This window comes from Alligator sinensis, unplaced genomic scaffold (assembly GCF_000455745.1).
Source record: "Alligator sinensis unplaced genomic scaffold, ASM45574v1 scaffold772_1, whole genome shotgun sequence".
In the NCBI taxonomy this organism is placed as follows: Eukaryota; Metazoa; Chordata; order Crocodylia; family Alligatoridae; genus Alligator; species Alligator sinensis.
The window spans coordinates 632841-651090 of record NW_005842695.1 but is presented as its reverse complement, the minus strand read 5'-3'; the positions used below and the strand labels follow the sequence as shown (position 1 = coordinate 651090).

The 18250-nt window shown below is 46.9% G+C and overlaps 1 protein-coding gene across 7 annotated transcripts in view; it reads right to left on the bottom strand.

The window, feature by feature from the left end:
- CARD11 (caspase recruitment domain family member 11) overlaps positions 1–18250 on the bottom strand; it is a 74670-nt gene that overhangs the window by 51604 nt on the left and 4816 nt on the right. For 2 of the 7 annotated variants that reach the window (XM_025216017.1, XM_025216016.1), the window contains exon 1: positions 5203–5278. The exons of 1 other annotated variant lie outside the window; for it this stretch is intronic. In XM_025216017.1, the coding sequence (XP_025071802.1) occupies positions 5203–5221 (19 nt within the window). In that variant the 5' untranslated portion in view covers positions 5222–5278. 4 more of the 7 variants (XM_006034046.3, XM_025216013.1, XM_025216012.1 and 1 more) reach the window with 4 other exon arrangements.

The window sequence follows — 18250 nt, the reverse complement described above, 5'->3', positions numbered from 1 at the left end:
ATATCTTTTGACAATTTTGACTATTTTTGCCTAGTTTGTTTGTTTAAACTTTATGTGTAATCTAGCAAATTAGTGCACATTCCCCTAGTTGTATTTGTTTTTGCTTTCATCTTAAACTGAATACTATAGTGCTAGCTCCCTAGCATATTAGTAAAGCATCTAGTTTCTCTTTAACTGGAGAAAAATGTGTGTTGTGTTTTATGTGATGATGTGCCACAGCATCTGTATCCCCCTTTTCAAAATCCTGGAGCTGCCCAATGAGGAGGGCCCATCATGCACTGCGAGGAGGGAGGAGATAATCCCAGGTCCTTAAAAATGCAGACCTCATGCTTCAGCCTGCTGCTGCCCCAAAAGGGAACAGTAAGAAGAGTCCTGACTGATGAGCTAAAAGACAAACCTGAGCAAAGATCTTATAACATTGATAATATTTTTCAGTTGATGATCAAGAGAAGAATATTCACGCATCAGTTGCAGTGCAGTTCAGAAATGAAGTGTATTCGGTATAGCTCTAGAGAAAAACAGTTGAACTGACTTCAGGTGTTTTCCCAGTTTACTTGTGCTCAGGATTCAGAATTTGCCTGACAAAATATTGCAAAGGTTTCTTTTTTTGCTGCTTCACACCTTTAGGAAACTGCCTCTTCCACTTGAAGTTATTAAAAAAACATGCAGAAATCCAGATACAAATCTGGAAAGCCATTAAAAAAATCCAGAAATCTATTAGACACAGCCATATCTATTAGCAGTATGTGAAATGCTAGACTGTTTCCCCTCTGCTTTCTCCCAAATTGCATGTGCATACAAAATAATCTATTAACTGTTAACCGCTTTTCTGTATCTTCTACCATACAACCTTACCATAGGCATAAAGCAAAAGTTTTAAACATTTAATTTCTACTGAAAATGAAAACTCACCAGTAAATGACCTGTACCTACAAAGGTCAGTGGGAGTCTTCAGTGTGTTTTGGATGAGGTGCAAATTCTGCTTTTCACACAGAAAAAGTACTTTTTGTGTTTATGATCTTTAACCCCAACACTACCCAGTGTGCTCGAAAGTGTTGTTTGTGAACAGAGCTCACAACATTCCCTGGCACTTGCACACCCACAAAGTATCTTTGTAGAGAACTAAACTGACCGGAGGGATCAAACCCAAGGCGTGTGTCAATATTAACCAGTTTCGCTTTACACAGATTCACTCACTGACACCACAGTAAACTGCATCTCCAGTAACGAGTGCGTAGTGCTATGTATATTTGTTCTTACAATCAAAGTAGGACAGAAAACAGCGTTTCGCGTTTCTGATGACTTTTTAGTGACGACTCCTCTTTTTTGTAGAGTTACTAAACAGACTCTCAAAGAGATGGCACTACAAACTGATGCCTCAGATGGCAGATTAGATTCAGCATGACTTTTATAACAAGAACAAGTGCTTTATAAAATGTACTAAGCTCTTCATATGAAAAATGTAGGGGCTGTACCTGCCAGTGACATTTGAAATGCAAACACCCCATTGTTTTCAGCAAATAGTTTCACATGTGGATTCAAGGCAGGTTATGGTACTCACTAAATTATGTCACTTCTGCAGCCCAGATATTGGGCAGGAGAATACGGAGGGTGAGAGATGCTTTGATTCAAAGTTTGAAAAGCACATTTAACTGAATCCCACATGACAATGCCCCAGCAAGAAGTGTTTCACTGGCTAAATGCAGGAAATTCATGAAATGGGCATAACCCAGTTTTGCCAAAACTGGGGTTTAAATAGACAGGCATGCGTTGTATTCCCTTTTTGCCTGCAAGGCATTAAGTGAAAGGGGGCATAGGGAATGAAAAAAGTGGCTGAAGAAGCCAGAATGAAGACTCTCTTATTACTCATTGGATCTGTGCCACAGATACCAATTATATAAATCTGACAGCACCTATTATAATTCCAGAGTCCTTGAACAAATTATAAGCAGAAAGGTTACCCTCCTGAAAAAGGTTCATCCCCATTAAAGCTACTGACCCAGGCAGGAGGGCAAAGGCAGCATTAGTGAGAGAATATGTGGTGGGGGGAGGGAAGAGCCTAAAGCTGGTTTTGCAAGCACACCTGTGAAAATCCCATCATTTGTACTGAACAGGAACAAGCACTATCAAACTCAGCAAAAAAAGGGTAGCATCTTGTGGACCCAAGCCAGTACCCACAGCAATCCATAGGGGAAACACAGTACCGCTGAAATCAATGGCAATTTCCCACAGACGTTAGGAAAGGTAGGATTTTGCCCTTCATGGTTTCAGAGGTGCAAGATCAGGCCCCATGTTTCTTGCTCTGCTGCACTTCCAAATCTCTATCACACACATGTTACTTATTAAGCACAATGTAAGAGGCCAAAAATCAGGTCCCTTATGACCATGCAACCGTAATAACTTCAGTGAAAGTACTGCCCATGACCAGAGGAGATTGATATCTTAGGCACTGAGGACCTGTCTGAACCAAGACAAGAATAGACCGGGGGCAGCAGGTTAAAGAGTGGCTGGTTTGTCCTTTCTCAACCACAGGAACACAGGATCAGAGGAAACCCTCACACTCACAGAAGCCAGTGTCCTGGTATCACCTGGCCTATTTATAAGTCCTCTTGTGCCTATCTTGTCCTGCAGCTACAGAAGCTCTTTCTTCTACCCCCTTTTAAGTGGGGAGCGTAGCCTGTCAGGGGGTGCACCAGCGCTCTCAGGGAGTGCACATGCACCCCCGTGCGCACCCTATGCATCGTCACTGTCTTAACCTGAAATAGTCTGGGTTATAGAGTACGAACCTTCAAGATGTCAAATTGAAGAGGTTTCTTCTTAGCCAGAATCCAGCCTAAAACTGCAAGCGTAACTCAGGAGACCACACCAGCTGGTGTCACTGGGTGTAGCTTTTACTCCTGTATCTAGATCTTTGAGACTAAGCAAAACAGTGTAGAAGAAAACAGGTGGGCTCTCCAAAGCTGAACTGCTACAAGGTTTTTGTAAGAGTGCTGCCCATGCCACTGCTTTAGTAAGGAAAGCCTTCACCGTTGGGATGTGATAATCCAAGGGATTTAACAAGACCAAAATCTCTTGGAGGTGAAGAGAGCAGAAGCTCTTCTATAGAGTATAGAGAGGCCAAGATACAGTGAAGTCACTTTCTAGTTTCTATATTATTGAAACATTTCTTGGTCAGTGGCAGAAGGAAGTGACTTCCTCTCTTCTTACCATTTTCCCAGGACATTTTGCACTAAACGATTCCCTTCATCTGCCCACCACCCACTCCAAACACTGAGCTCTGAGCCCTGCTGCAACCAGCAGAACCTGCAAAGGAAAGAGGAAGCACCAACACTGCAGCATTTCCTCCAGCTCCTCTGCAAGTATCAGTGGGGATGCTGAGACAGCCTGAGACAGCCTACAGCTGAGCAACCTCCCCGTGGGCTCCTATCCCCAAAAGCAGGGCAGCCTCAGGAGTACATTATAGTGGGAGCTACAGGAGAGAAACTGCTGCAAAAAATCTGGGGAAGCCAATGGAGAAATGAGCAAACAGCGAGAAGCCTGGGGATGGGCAAGATGGGGAAAATGGATAGAGAGACTAGGTCAGACCTTGGAGACAAGTGGGAGGAAAGACCTGGGAAGGACGAAGGACACAGAGGGAAACTGGGGGGAAAGCAGAACACTTGTGGGGAGAGAGCCGTATCAGAGGCTGCACCGGCGTGCAAATGTGAGCAGAGATGTGGCTCTGGCGTGTTAAGGGAGGTGAGAGATAAGGGAGGTATGAGAAGGCCGCATATGTGTGTCGGTGTGAGAGAAAGTGGGGGTGGCGGGAGGCTGTTTGTTGTGCACGATGGGTTGTGGGGGTGGCCCCATGAGTGCGAGCTGGAAGGAGCCTGCAGGCATGTGCCAGTGGTTATCACGGGGCAGGAGCTTCCTGAGCAGATGCTGCAAGTGAGGATGGGGATGCAGGGAAGCAGCAGGAGCATGGCAGGGTGGTATTCTGGGGGGAGACACCAGAAGTGGTGCAAGGGTGTTCTGCAGAGCGGGCAGCAGCGTGGGGGAGAGATGGGGGGCAGGAAGTGGGAGTGCATGTGAGAAGCCACTGAAGAGATGGGAAAGGGGAACGCAAGAGAGAAAAGGAGGAAATCACAGAGGGGGAAGGGTGAACAATTATGCATGTGGTGGAGAGGTAGCTAGCCGGGATATTCTGAGGTCAAGATAGAGGTGCACTTTATAGACTAACTAAATCAGCGATGCAGCTTAATGGAAAATGGACAAAAAGGTGGTGAGAAGCTACTCAGAGACACACCGCGGCCAAAGGAGGCAGAGCCAAGGAAGTGGGAAGAAGCAGTACGCAGGGAGAACATGTTCAGAAAGGTGCTACTGCTTCCTAGGAAAAGCGTGAGCCCCCAGCAGACAACGCATGGGGAGCCCGAGCCAACCACTTTCCTCCCCTTCCTCCTCACCCCTTGTGACATTTTGTTAAGCTCTTGCCCCTACGACTGTGGGCCTGTTCGCTCCTTCTCTGCAACCCGGGCTTCAAGTATCTGTGTCTGCAGAGTGGAACGAGACCTGTGGAGCCTGCACAGATGCGAGCAAAGACATTAACAAAGAAAAAAGAGTGAAACTGGAAGCTGCCAGGATCAGGCAGGTGCTGTCCCCGCTGCCAGTGGGGTGGTGCTGGCCTTTGGGCCGCTCTCCTTACCTTGGGTGCTCATGAGTGACCGAGCTCGCGGCTGGGCTGCAGCTGCTGCAGGGTGAAGCTTGCTAGGTCGCCTCCATGCACTCGTCCTTTCCCCTCCCCAGGAGCTCCAGGTGAGCCGTGCAAGGGAAAGGGCCAGGACTCTTTGAAGAGCCAAGGGTGGAGAGAGGAGAGGGGGGAATGGAGAGACTCAGGAGGCAAACGCACCAGTGTCGGAATGAACAAAGGGCGACACAGAAAGTAAGAAAAAGTGTGTCAGAGGCTGGGAGGGGCGAAGGAGGAAAATGCAAAGATCTGACAGGAAACCAGACTATAAATCTGCTCTTGGTTTGAAAAAAAAACAACCAACCATTCTGCTCCCTAGTGATACTGGCTGCTTGCAAATGCCTCTGCACGCAGGTGAGAGCAGAGCCCAGGGACAGCACAGCAAGCAAAGAAAGGGACTTCTATCCTCAAGCCAGAAAGCACCCAGGTAGCCTCAGCAGCTGCACAGCTCCAAGTCCAAGACCAGGCAGAAGATTTACCTTGCCTGCCCGGCCTCATAGCTGAGATCCTCTGCGTCACCCAGTCCTCACAGCCTACAGCCTGCTCCCCTTTGATGCAAATGCAGAACTGCTGAATACCAGCACGCAGGTCCTGCCCCCTTCCTAGCATCAAGCGACAGCCCTTCCCTGACCACTGTGCTGCCCAGGGAGTGGGCAGGGGAAGGAAGGAGGGGGCGGGGAGAGGGAGGAGCGATCCACAGTGCTCCCTGCTCTGCAAAGAAAGTTCTCAGAGCAGCAGTTTTAGGCAGGGGGAGTTGGCATCTCCAACTTTCCCAAGCATTTCAGAGGCCTCTCCGGGTGCCAGCCAAGTTATTGACTCTTCTTACTGCTGTTTCTAAGAAAGGGAAGTTAAATGTGGCAATATTCATCCAGGTTTTTTTATTTCATTAGGTTGTTGGTTTTTTTCCAATAATGTTTTTCCAAAGAACAGTCTCTGTTGATATCACTAGGCTGTGGAGCCTTGCCCTGCAGAACCCATGGAGGCTGAATGCGGGGCTGAGGGCTCAGGGCCAGACCTGGGCCAGCCTACATGCAGGGGGTCACAGTGGACCTTCACCATCCAGCACACAACTAACAAGCTTTTTACCAGAGGCACAGACAACTGGGGGTGCAGGGGGCCTTTTCCTCCCTTTCCTTCCCTTCCCTTCCCTTGCTGCTGTTTGTGAGAGGCTCACACCCAGCACTGCTGCCCCAGCATCATGGGCAAGCCCTGTGCCCCTGGCTATGTCACACCTGGCCTGCTTGCCCGCCATGACTTGATGTGCCAAAATGACCCTGTACTTGCCTGGATGTGATCCAGTGGTCCTGTGTGAGCTGGATGTGACTGTAGATGCGTCTTCTGTAGGACACCTTCTCCCCTACACCCCTTCCCTTTCCACTCAGGTGTTTTTGCTGTTTGTTCAGACATCGGAGGCATTTGTCACACGGGCTGCCCCCACAGTGTTAGGCTGCAGTTTGGGTCTGTCCTGCCTCGGGTTAATGTAGGAACATAAAAGAATGACAACTAAACAGATAAAATAAACTCAAAACAGCTCAGCTTGGCAGCCAGGCAGGGCACTGGTGCCTTGCTGCCCCCAGCTTCTTCCCCATTTTTGGGGTACAAGTTACTCCAGGCCTTATGTCTTCTTATTGGGCCCCTTGTGCCCCTTGGGCTGGTGACCTGCCGCAGTATTTCTTTGGTGCTCCCGGTGGGCACCGTACTCACTGCAGCCCCACGAGCCTCCTTCAGGTGAGGTGCAGCTAGCTCCTATTCAGGTGAGGCTCAGCTATTACGTGGCGATGCACCTGGCCTGTGCCTGCTTCCTTTCCCCAGCACCAAGGAGAGCGTTCCATTCTTCAGCAGTGGGGAGAATAGCCAGACCCATTTCCTGTCCCTCGGCTGCCATTCCCTCTTACCCCCTTCCGGCACCCTTTTGGCCCATCACCTTGGGGCTCCAGGCTAATCAAGAGTGCACTTCTGGCTGGCACGGTGCCAACTCAGCCACATGGGCTCCATGCATCCGTGCCACCGTAGGCAGGTGAGTCGGGCAAGGGACTGTCACGCTGGCCACCAGCTGTGCTAGGCCAATACTTAGCACTAGAGTCCTATCCCTACTGCCATCCTCCCACAGGCATGCCCGAACAGAGCCCCTCTGCAGCTGGTGAGCCCACATTATGCTGCCACTAGTGTGGCCTCCACAGATGCTGAAGTTCTTCCATCAACACTTCAGGAGGGCCCATGGACCCAGGTGACACACAGACACTTCACTGAACTCTGCAGCTGGAGTAAGGTGGGGAAAGAGGAAAAAGGAGCTTTTGGAAGGGGAGGGTGTGTATGCGCCAGTGTGGGGATGGGCGAACAGGCATAGGAAGAGAGAGAGAGAGAGAGTGCAAGCGCACGCATGTGTATGGGTATGTGTATGTGGTGGGGGGAAATAAGAGACGCTGCAAGAGGGGAGAATTCAAAAAGACTGGGAATGAGGAACATAGCTGGGAGAAGACAGACAGTCAAAGAGTTGGTGGGGATGGGGAAGGGTGTGGAGGGAAGTGGGACGTGGGGATTGAAAGAGAGACCACAACACAGGTGTGAGGAAGGTGATGGAGTGGGAGGAAAGGAAAGGAAGGAACAGTTGTTACACTGCAGAGGAAAGCACAACAGATGGGAAATAACAGTATAAAGACAGTAGACAAGATACCTAGAGATACATCAGGGTCAACGAAGATGGAGGGAAAACAGTGAGATGGGACCATGAAAAGAACAAATGCAAGAGAAATCAAGTTTTACCATTGATCTGAGAGCTTATATCCCAAACAAACAGGTGTTTTCTAAAAAGGAAGCGACTGTGTATCTTGTACTGGGATGGCTACATTACCTTAGCGCAGTGCTGCTGGCCAGCCCAGCCACTTGCCTCTCTCCCAGGCTCTCCCTGACCCTGACTCCCCATCTTGGAATGGGCGCAGCTGTGTCTTTTTCCTTGGTAGCTATGGAGCAGATGAGTAAGTTGAGGCAGTGGAAGGGAATTCATGAAGGCTCAGACTAAAGGAGAATCCAGCTCTCCAGTTTAAAAACATGGTAATTAGTTTAATAAATATAGCAAGAGTGAAAAGCCAGAAGGATGCAGGAGTTCCACTTTTCCAAGAAGCACAGAGCATGTACACACAGCCCATGTTATCCCTGTGCGCTCTTGTTTTTAATGAGGGCTGCTCACTGAGGTGCTAATTATATTATTGCAGACATCTCACAAACTTTGCCTCGTTAGCCCATGATAAAAGCCATGTGCTTAGTGGGTGGGTGTGCACTTACAGGCAGGAATGAGGAGGGGCTGAGCTGCTGAGGCTCCGTCTAAAGAACAAACTTACTGAGCCAGGGTGCTGATCTGGGCAGATTGCTCCTAATCTGGAAGCAGTGTGCCTCTGTCCTGGCAGTGTGGTAGGCAGACAAATGAGCACTTCTGAGTGACAGTGACCATTAGCCTGCCCCGTGCTAACTCGCAGTGGTGCCATGTGGACACAGCTCTGCTGTTGCTGCTGCTTAAAGATACAGCTCACCCGAGGGAGCACGGCATGGCTGAGGGCACTGCTGCCAGGCATAGTAAGCTTACCAAGTTGATGCAGCCTGCGGATGCTTCCTTCTCTGAGCAGGCGGAGGCCTTTCCACATGACAACTGCACAGATGGTGTTTTGCAGCTTTGAAGGAAGTGCAGCCATCAGAAAGGGGAAAAGCCAGGAAGGAATACCCAGATACCTTTGAGAAAAAACAATGCCACAATATGGCAATAACTGAGGCCACTAGCACTCACCTCATCACTGTTTCACACCTGTTTTTTTTCCCTGGAGAGGAAGCTGACATGCATTTGCAGCACAGGAACAATTTGCAGCACAACTAAGGAGAGGAGCTAGGCTCTTAGCTGGCCAAAGGCCCTACAACTCTAACTTCCATTTAGAAACCATATAGGTAAGAGCTGAGACTCCCCACACACCTTCCACTCCTTTGTGAAACTGCTACTCCCTCTGCCTTGCCCCCAGAGGAAGAGGGTTAGAGATCTGGTAAGTTGAAAACCACTGGGCAGTCTCCTTCCTTCTCTGAGTTCTTGGATAATATAGGTCAATATAAGGTTCAAGAGGCAGAGCTGAAGCTCTCACCCTGGACTCAAGCAGGGAATTAGACGTTAGGGCTGTGCGAAACTTTGGGTGGTGATTCAATTCAGAGGAGATTTGGCCCAATTCAGTGGCTGAATCTCCAAATCCGAATCAAATCGGGACCAATTTAAAGCTCCAAATCAATTCAAAGCTCTCTGAATCTTCGGGAAAGATTTGGAGAGCTTTGATGATTCGGGCAGTCCCCGGTGGCTGCAGCAGGGAGTTGCAGCTGACTCCGAGCTGGTAAGTACTAGGGACGGGGGAGCGTGGGCTCAAGGGAGGGGGAAGGGGACCATGGGGGGACCTCTGATAGCCCCCCCGACCGAATCACCGAATCGAATAACTGTCCCCCGAAATCGGCTGAATCCGAAGTGATTACTAGGCACTTCGCACAGGCCTCGTAGACGTGATCTGTTCCTGGTTTTGTTTTGTTCCCAGTGTGCTGGTAGGCAAATGAACAGCATTTCAAAGACTAGATCTTAATCAGTCTTACGGACAAATTAACCAGGTACTGATGCTTCACTAACTTTAAAAATCCTGTCACTAAAATGCAAAATAACCTAAAATTGGCTTTCATAAAACCTGGAAACTAGGGCTGTGAGAAATTTCGCCAGGTGTTTTGTTTCAACACAGTTTCGACCTTGAAACAGCGAAATCGAAATGAAATGAAAGGCTCTGAAACAGCCTCGAAACAAAACAAGGGGACTCGAAACGTTTTACAATGTTTCAAGTTTCGGAGCTGGGCTTGCCTGCAGGGAAACAGAAAGTAAGGAGAGGGAGAAAAAAAAACGGGGAAGGACTGCTCTCATGTTGACTGTGTAGCTGGCCAGTGAGTGCGATCCTTCCCTGAGGTCCCTGCCAATCCCAGTGCTCTGGGGGAGGGACGGAAAAACAGTTGTGCCTTAACACACACACACAGTCACACGTCACGGGTTTTGCTTGTCCGCAGCTTGCGGTGCGGTTTCTCCCAAACCCCTGCACCGATCTCCTTGAAACCTCACAGGCTTCGTGGCCTCAGCAGGGGCTACCCTACCTTCTGTTTTCATTCAGTTCAGGCAAGAAATGACAAAGTTATAGGCAGTTTTGTGATTCCCCATTATAACCTATGGGCAAAACGTCAAAACAGCGAAACAGTTTTGACGAAACGAAACAGAACGGTGCTTCAAAACTGAACAAAACACTTTCCCGTCGAAACGGTGAAACCGAAGTTGAAATGAAATGGTGCTGTTTTGCACAACCCTACTGGAAACCCAATAAACAGAGATTAGCTCAGGTGGCTTTCCCTGTCAGTCACAAAGACATATTTCATTCCAAATGTCATATTCCTTTGTAAAACCCTCTATTTTTACCCATAACTCCCAGTACCTTGGACAAGTCCCTCAAGAAGAGCTGTTGTTCTAGACTGGGTTAAGCTGGTGCACACAATTCCTATCTTTCATTTGGGATAAATGTAAAAAGCAGGGTGAGGAAAGAAACAGAGGCTCCCCCAGTGCAGACCTGCCCCCCCCAGACCCGAGCCAGTACAGACAGCTGGCATGTGGTGGGGGTAGGTGCCCTCCGCTCCCCCCTTCCACCTCGCTGCTGCTGACAGATGACTGCTCGTGGGGTGGCGGGGCTGGGAAGAGGAGCCACGTTGACCAGCCAGGCTGGGCAGTGGGGGAAAGCCCCCACCATGCAGGCCCACCCCCCGCTGTGCTGGGAAGGCTGGAGCTCAGGCCCCCATTCCCCCCTCCCCATCACTGCTACTGCCAGTCAGTGGCTGCAGAAGAGGGACCACGCTGGTGGGTCGGGGTGGCCGGCTGCTTGGCTGGGCTCAGCATTCCCTGCCAGCTTGTGGGGAGGCATGCAGGAGCGTCCCCAACCTGCTGGTCCTGGCCAGTGCAGGCAGCCTGCATGCCCTCCCCACCATGCACCAAAGGGCAAACGTCTATTCTGTTCACACCCGACCTAACCTAGGGTGCTTAGAGTAAAGCAGAAACTCAGACCACTTCTGCCTTGGGCTTTTTGAATGTCTGCAGTTAGCCTTAATCTACCTGAACCAAGGAGCTGCAAGCTATTTGCTCTTGTGCCTTTATTTTAAATTTGAAATGTTGCAGTCTCCTGTATAGGTCAACACTTATTCTAATGAGTAATGTATGTGTGTTTTTAATTTAAACACATTCAGAACACCTGCAGAGTCTTAATGTCTTCGCTATTTTGTAGTTTCTCTCTTTTTATTCCATAAAGCGTGTGGTAAAGGTCAGGAAAGAGAATCTTTGCTAAGTACTATACACCGAGGGATCTGATACATCTCAGTAATAATAATAGCAATTAATAATAACCAAATAGTATAATACCCGAGGCAAGATGAATATAATAATAATCACAATATAGACAGAAAGGGGAAAGTAAATGTAGCAGAAATGACAGTTGTATGATTTAGGGAGAAGCAAGGTCTAACGAGAAGAGCTCAGAACTGGGAGCGAGGGACCCCTTAGTTTTCATCAGGGCTGACACCGAGACCCCATATGAATCTGAGAAAAATCATTTAACCTACTTGTGCTTCAGGCTCTCTTTTGCAAAACTGGCCATGAAGCATTGTAAAGATGGCACCTGCTGCATGAATTACAGATGTTCCAAAACCAGAACGTCTAATACAAACTCAATCAAGTTCTACGGGGAGGCAAGGTTCAGTTTCAAATCCCTGGTTCTGAGACCATGTCTACAGCTTTGTTTCTAGCTTGGATCTGAAATCATTTAGTTTATGAGTCTGCTTAAATTCGAACGGAAGAGCTATTCTCATGTGACTCCAAGCCTATGAGCGGAAAAGTCTCACAAGATCAGTTAATTCCACGAAATACCTTGTCAGAAGCCAAAGTGCCAACATCACTCTTCATGCAGTTTGGCATGACTGAATTTAATCTTAGCCCTGGGCTTTCATTTAGTCTCTAATCTGAACCATAGTTGAAAACTAATTTTCTCTATACATGCAAAATTAATATTAAACAAACAATAAAGCGTATGGAAGACTTAGATGAGAAACAGCCGATGAAGACATATGAGGTAAATCCTTCTACAAAGGTATGTCTAAGGCAACTACATGATTATGTTTGGAGAGAAAACTGGACAAATGTCTATGACAAACTGAAAAACAAATCTTATTACTCATCATGCTCAGTCTTGTCCCGGGAATAAAGACGGTTCACATGTCTGTCTTGAGCTATAAATGCACGCACTGCTTGACCTTGAGGGTTATAAGAAATATCCCCTCCCCTGTGGATCAATGAACTAACCAAGAGAAGGATATACCGGTAAGTCATGGTTAAGTCATCAGATTTGCAATCATTAAGATAGAAGGCAATGGGATGAGTTCTGGCCGTGGAGGAATATATTGTCAGGGTGCACCTACTGCTTACCATGGTTTGTATTTTTTAATGCATTGAACTATTCATTTCTATGGAAGGATATTTGAAGTTAGTCCCATACTTTTTAGCAACAGGACAAACTGCATAACTGAACTACCTGGATCACTACATTGCTAAATCACCTGTGCTCAGTGCAACACTCAAAATCCCAGCGACTTCTATGGCATATTGCAAGGTAATAGAAAGTTTTCAATTAATACTGGCTGTTACAGCATAGTCAAGGGACATTAGCAGAAAAATATAAGAAGAAAAACATTGGGGTGACGTGTTAATGAAATAAGCTAGTTGCTTGGAGAAGAAAGCAACAAACCAGGGGCAGGGGGAGCTGGACTGTATTTTGTTTTAAGAAATCGATCCCAGGGCTGATATCATACAAAATAATTTAGGGCCCAACATGCACACAGATGATGCAAGGACAGTTAGGAGGTGGGAGCAAAGATAATGTTAACAAACTAAAAGGAAAAGCCTGGTTTTGAGAATGTTTCAATATTGGAGGTGAATACAGAGATTCACTTATAGACCTTGCTGGCCCTTCAGGAGGATGCTCTGTGATCTTGAGCAGGAAAAAGAGACAAACAGAAGCACAGAACGAGAAGAAGCTTCCTGGATCTTTCATCCTTTTCACCAACTCGTCAAGCTCCAGCTTAAAAGGAAGCAGGATTTTGCTCCTGCTGCTCCTACCAGAAGGCTGGTCCTGAACCTCCCTGCTCTAATGGTTAGGAGTCTTCTAAATACACTAATGGCCATTTTAGGCCCATTTGTTCTGGTGCTAATGCTGCCCTTCCATTAAAATAGCTTTTTTCCCCTCTCTCAGGGTTTACCCTCCTCACATATTTATAGACAGCAATCACATTCCCCGTCAGACTCGGGCAAATCAGCTTGTCTTGTTTAGTCGTGTGAGACAGAAGCCAGTTTGAGGACCACAGGAATGTGCCATTTACATTTGGTTATTAGAGTTCCTTCTCTTTATCGGTTCATTAAAATAGGATGAGGATTAGGTAACAAACTGTGGGATATTGAGAAGTCTGTTTAATAGCTCTATGACTTGTTGCTTGTGGGAGAGTGTATTATCTTTAGTTCTGTTTGTTCTCTTCGGGCTCTGATGTTCACTTGCTGCTCCACTGCGTCCCTCCCCAAGGAAGGAGGCTGAGCATACTTATGGAAGAACTCTCAAACTGGTTATAAATAGCACTCGTGGTGCAATGAAGATCATATTTACGTGAGATTAAAACATAGCTATAAAATTATATGCCTGCTGTTTATTAACCCCTAAATATAATACCTGGTTTTGAATTTTTAATAGTTCTCTTTGAAACGATAGGATAGCAGAGCAGAAGTTGCACTTTCTTTATGCCAGAGCTGTGTGCTATGAAACTAAATAATGACATCTAAGTATATGCAATTATGATCCAATGTGATGCCAAAGTTCTTGCAAATTATGGGCCAGATTTTTATCTCCATTAAATACTGTAATCGCACTGTCGCCTGTGGAGTTCTTTCTGATTTTCACTCTGTCAGAGAGATCAGAATCTGTACCATGAACGCCACGTGCCCCTGGCAGCTGGGGGGTCACGGCGAGCTCCCGCAGGCAGCAGTGGCACTGGTGGCGGCGGGGGGTGGCAAACATCGACTGGTGGTCAGCAACCACTCACAGGTGCCACTGGCAGCGTTGGCCAGCAGTGATCGCAGAAGACCGCCCGCAGATGCCGCCGGCGATGTGGCAGCAGGTGGGAAGGGGTGGCGAGCAGCAACCACCCGCAGGTTGGCGGCGCCTTTTCACAGGGGGGGGTGCCGCCACGCTCAGGGGGTGCATGTGCACCCACATGCACCCCCTACGTGTCACCAATGATCTGTACCATGTTACACAATAGAAATCTAAATAAAAAGAAACATACTGAGACTGAGCATATTTTTGTGTTCGTTAGATAACTTCAAGTGGCTAGGTTAGAATGATTTATTAATTGTATTACATTAGGATCCAGAGGGACCTCATCACAAGTGGAGCTGTATCATACAAGGTACTGTACTGTTGAAGGCCCTGGTTCAACAATTTATAACACAAAGGAAGACTGCTGCGTCCACTGGTGTGCCATAAAGAGCAATTTGCCTGCATAGTGTATGTATAAGGTTTAAGAGAAGACGACGACACAGTCCCTTCACTTAAGAACTTATTTTTTTTAATTAAATTTGTCCTTGCATTTATTATACTAAAAAATAGTTTAATGAGGATAAAATATTTTGAAGAAAGCATGAAAATGTCTACTATAATTATTCCTGAAATATAACTGTTTTGCATCTATCTTATTACAGCTGTAGTAACTCTCAAGTTCCCAAGGGTTGCTGGGCATCAAGCTTCCAGTGGGTGTGTCTACATATGCTTTTATGCCAGCTTAAATTTACTGCACAGTAAATTATTGCGCAGTAAGTGGGAATAGGCTGCCATTTACATGTGTAGGTGTTAAAGTGCATCAATGCTGTCTGTGGACGGACTTGGGACTAAAGTTAGCCCCAAGTCAGTCCACACACACTGTGTTACTGTGCAGTAAGGCGTCTACAAGTGTGCTACTGTGCAGTCACTAATTGGAAGTAAATTTGATACCTGCATGATGCAGGTATCAAATTTATGCTCAAGTTAGTGTAAGTCATCATATTTACTGTGCAGTATGGGCATGCACGTGTAGCTGTGCGCCTGTACTGCACAGTAATTTTGGTTATTGCACAGTAAATGCGCATGTGTACACGTGCCCAGTGAGTACAAAAAATGTATATCAGAAAACCCTATGACCCACAGCATAGATTTTCTGTAGGGGCAAGAGATACCTACCATTTTATAGTAGAATTTCATGAAAGTTGCCTCCCAACTACTGCTTTAAAGTTTTATCCTTGCATGATGATGAATCAAGCCATATTCTCCTATAATCATTGACCCACAGTGGCTTCTTCCTTTACTCCAGCATGACTGAGGAATTTAACTGCATTCCCCACACTAATCCTGAAGGTTTATCCAAGAGGAAATAGCTCTCTCTCAGCATATAAGCACAATATATGCCTTTAATGATTGCAGCTCTGTTGTTATAGGTTTACCTCTAAAAGAAGTCATGCAGGGTTTACTGTGTGTGTTATGAAGTTTGTTTTACTGATTTGTAGAAAGGATGTGTGTGCATGTGTGTGTGTATGAGAGAGAGGTCGAGGATCTTTGCAATACATTGTATTCAGCACAGTACTTAAAGGCTAGTGTCATATGGCTGGCAACCTAGTTGGTGGTAATACCCTCAGAGAGGACATTGCCAGCTGTGCTTATGATTCTCTTTCAAGTGAAGTTCAGTGCATCTTAGAAAGAAATCTCTAGTTCCAAATCTGGCCCTTGGAGAGACCATCATGCTTATCTAGACACTGATTTAAGTTTTCAGTTTTCCAAGGTCTCCAAAATTATCTGTCCTCCACCTAACACCTCAGGGTATCTCAGGAGTTTGCTTCCCATTCTCTTGTGCGAGAACCTGACTTTGCTGACCCTTAGGTGCGAGGGTCAACGTTGCCTTTAGACCTTACCACTGGCTTTTGTTAGAGAGCAAAAGAGTACTAAGAAGTCTTATTTTTCTTTGACTTTTTGCTTTTGAAAACTTATTTGTCACATTAGAACTGTGCTCAGTAATGAGCACATTTTATAAATTAAATACCTACCAGGCTGAATATGGGAATCATTCAAACAAAGTTAATTAAAAAAAAGGAACAGGTGGTTGCCTGTGGCAGTGAGATTTAACTGTTTACTGTGCAAGAGATGCAGAGCTTTGAGGGGACTGCATTTTCCAGTTTCATTATGGTAACACTATCCATATGGGCTGTGATGTAGGGGCCCAGCAAAGGCAGGGAACTCATACTCTCTCTTTCATGGAAGCACAGAGGTGGAACTGCAGTGTGGGGCAAAACCTAAAGTCTTCTTTTCTGGTTGGCAGTTTGAGCACTGTGCATACATGGAGAGTAGGAAGGATTTATCTACATGAAAATAAAATGGTTCGCATTTCTAATGAGGTGGGAGCCATTAAACTAATGCCATCTTCAGTCTTGCCTGCCAGAGACACAAGTGAGACAGATGGCAAAACTGTGACCAGCTTTTGAAACTAAGAGAAACTAGTACCCAAGCCCTGTAAACACACCGGCAGATGCCCTCTCATGGGATCCTTAAAATAAACAGTGGTTTAGTTTATGGCTTTATCTGAATCTGGATTTGTCCAGCAAGATGTTTCTGAACAGCTTTCTAATATGTGACTAAATTTCTTGAACATTTACACATTAGGGGAAATGACTACTCACCGGAAGAGCCCTGCACACTAAATCAAGCAGGATTCATACTTATTTTCAAGAGCACTGCAATACCAGCAGAATTAACACGGGTAAACAAGATACTACTCTAACAGTGAGCAAGCATAAACTGCTGCCTTTGTGGAAAGACAATTTGGGGGTGGCAAGTGCCCAGTAATTAAGAGAGATCACCGTTTTCTTGATTCTAATGCGACAGGCATACAGTGGTGAGAGGAGGGTGAAGTCCTTCCCGTGAGGGTCCAATCCAACTCAGCTTCGTTTTGCATAGTATCCTTCATAAAGAAGGCTAAGAAAATGAACCACGTTGTTGTAGTCTCTCTATACAGGCAGTCCTCAACTTACAACGTTTTACACTTACAACATTTAAATTGACCCCCTGTTTCAACTTTCTGACATCAGTTTCGACTTTACAACGCTTGATCCAATGCGACGCCATGCCAGCGAACAACTTCACTGTGTCGCCCATCTCCCGGGAGAACTTCCTTGGACACTTCCTTTAAGAAAGCAGTCAAGTCTCCAGAAAAACCTGCAGCCAAGACTCCTGAGAAGCAGTGGCAACATGTAGGAGGTGCACGGGGGTGTGTATGCACCCCCTGAGAGTGCCGGTGAACCCCCTGACTGGCCATGCTCACCGTAGGTGGGAGCACTGGTGCCCTCCCTGCAAGTGCCAGCCGGGGAGTGGAGCACTCCCAGAAGCAGCTGCAGCGATTGGTTGCAGTGATCGGTTGTCTCACAATCGACCGTGGTCAGTGGGATCAGCTGTGGGGGGGCCCCCCCGGTCGCTGACTGGTCGCTGGGGTGTCATGTGCCCCCCGACTAAGTCACCCATGCTAAGACTCCAGCCCTTCAAAAAGTCCAGCAAAGTCACCTCAAAGAAGTCCTTCCAAATCAATATGATTGCTATTTACAATAAAAATACATTAATGTATCTATATTACTCATCTATAATTGATTGAGTACAAAATTCTAGGTTATTTTTGGTGAAAATAGGGTATCAGGCCTTGGTTCAGGAACCAATCCTCCATTTATAACATTGTTTCCTATGGGAAAATCAGTTCCAAGTTACAATGTTTCAACTTAAGATGAAGTTTTCTGGAACCAGTTGTGTCATAAGTCTGAGAATTGCCTGTATAAGCAAATACAAACATACAGACTTTACATTAGACTGTAGCCAAATTCCTTGAACATTTGAGAATGATCACTGTCCAAGAAGAACTAGGTCTGGGGTATGGTTGAGCACTCATTCTCTAAGTCAGCACTCTCTCTCTCTCTGTAGGGCTTAGTCTGTTTGTGCATCTGTCTGTCTGTCCATAACGCTCTGGGGGGGGGGGGGTGGCTCCTGGTGGGGCATGGCTCCAGTCAGTGCTGTGCACAGGACGAATTGCCCATCAAGAATGATGGCGAGGATGCAGCACCACTATGACAGCAGGAACAGAGTGAGGGCGGGGGTCAGAGGGTGGGGTGCAGGGCCAGACATGAAGAGCGGGGGGAGAATGACAGTGGGGATGGAGCAGAGGGATGAGGCCAGTGCTGCTGGCCTTGCCCTCCCCACCCCCAGCCCTGCTTTTTGGAAGTGGCGGTAGCGCGGGGTGGTGGCAGAGAGGGATGGAGGGGACGGAGTGGGACTGTGGAGTATGGCCATGACTGTAGGGATAGAGCTGGCGGGGGGGCAGGGCCAAACACGG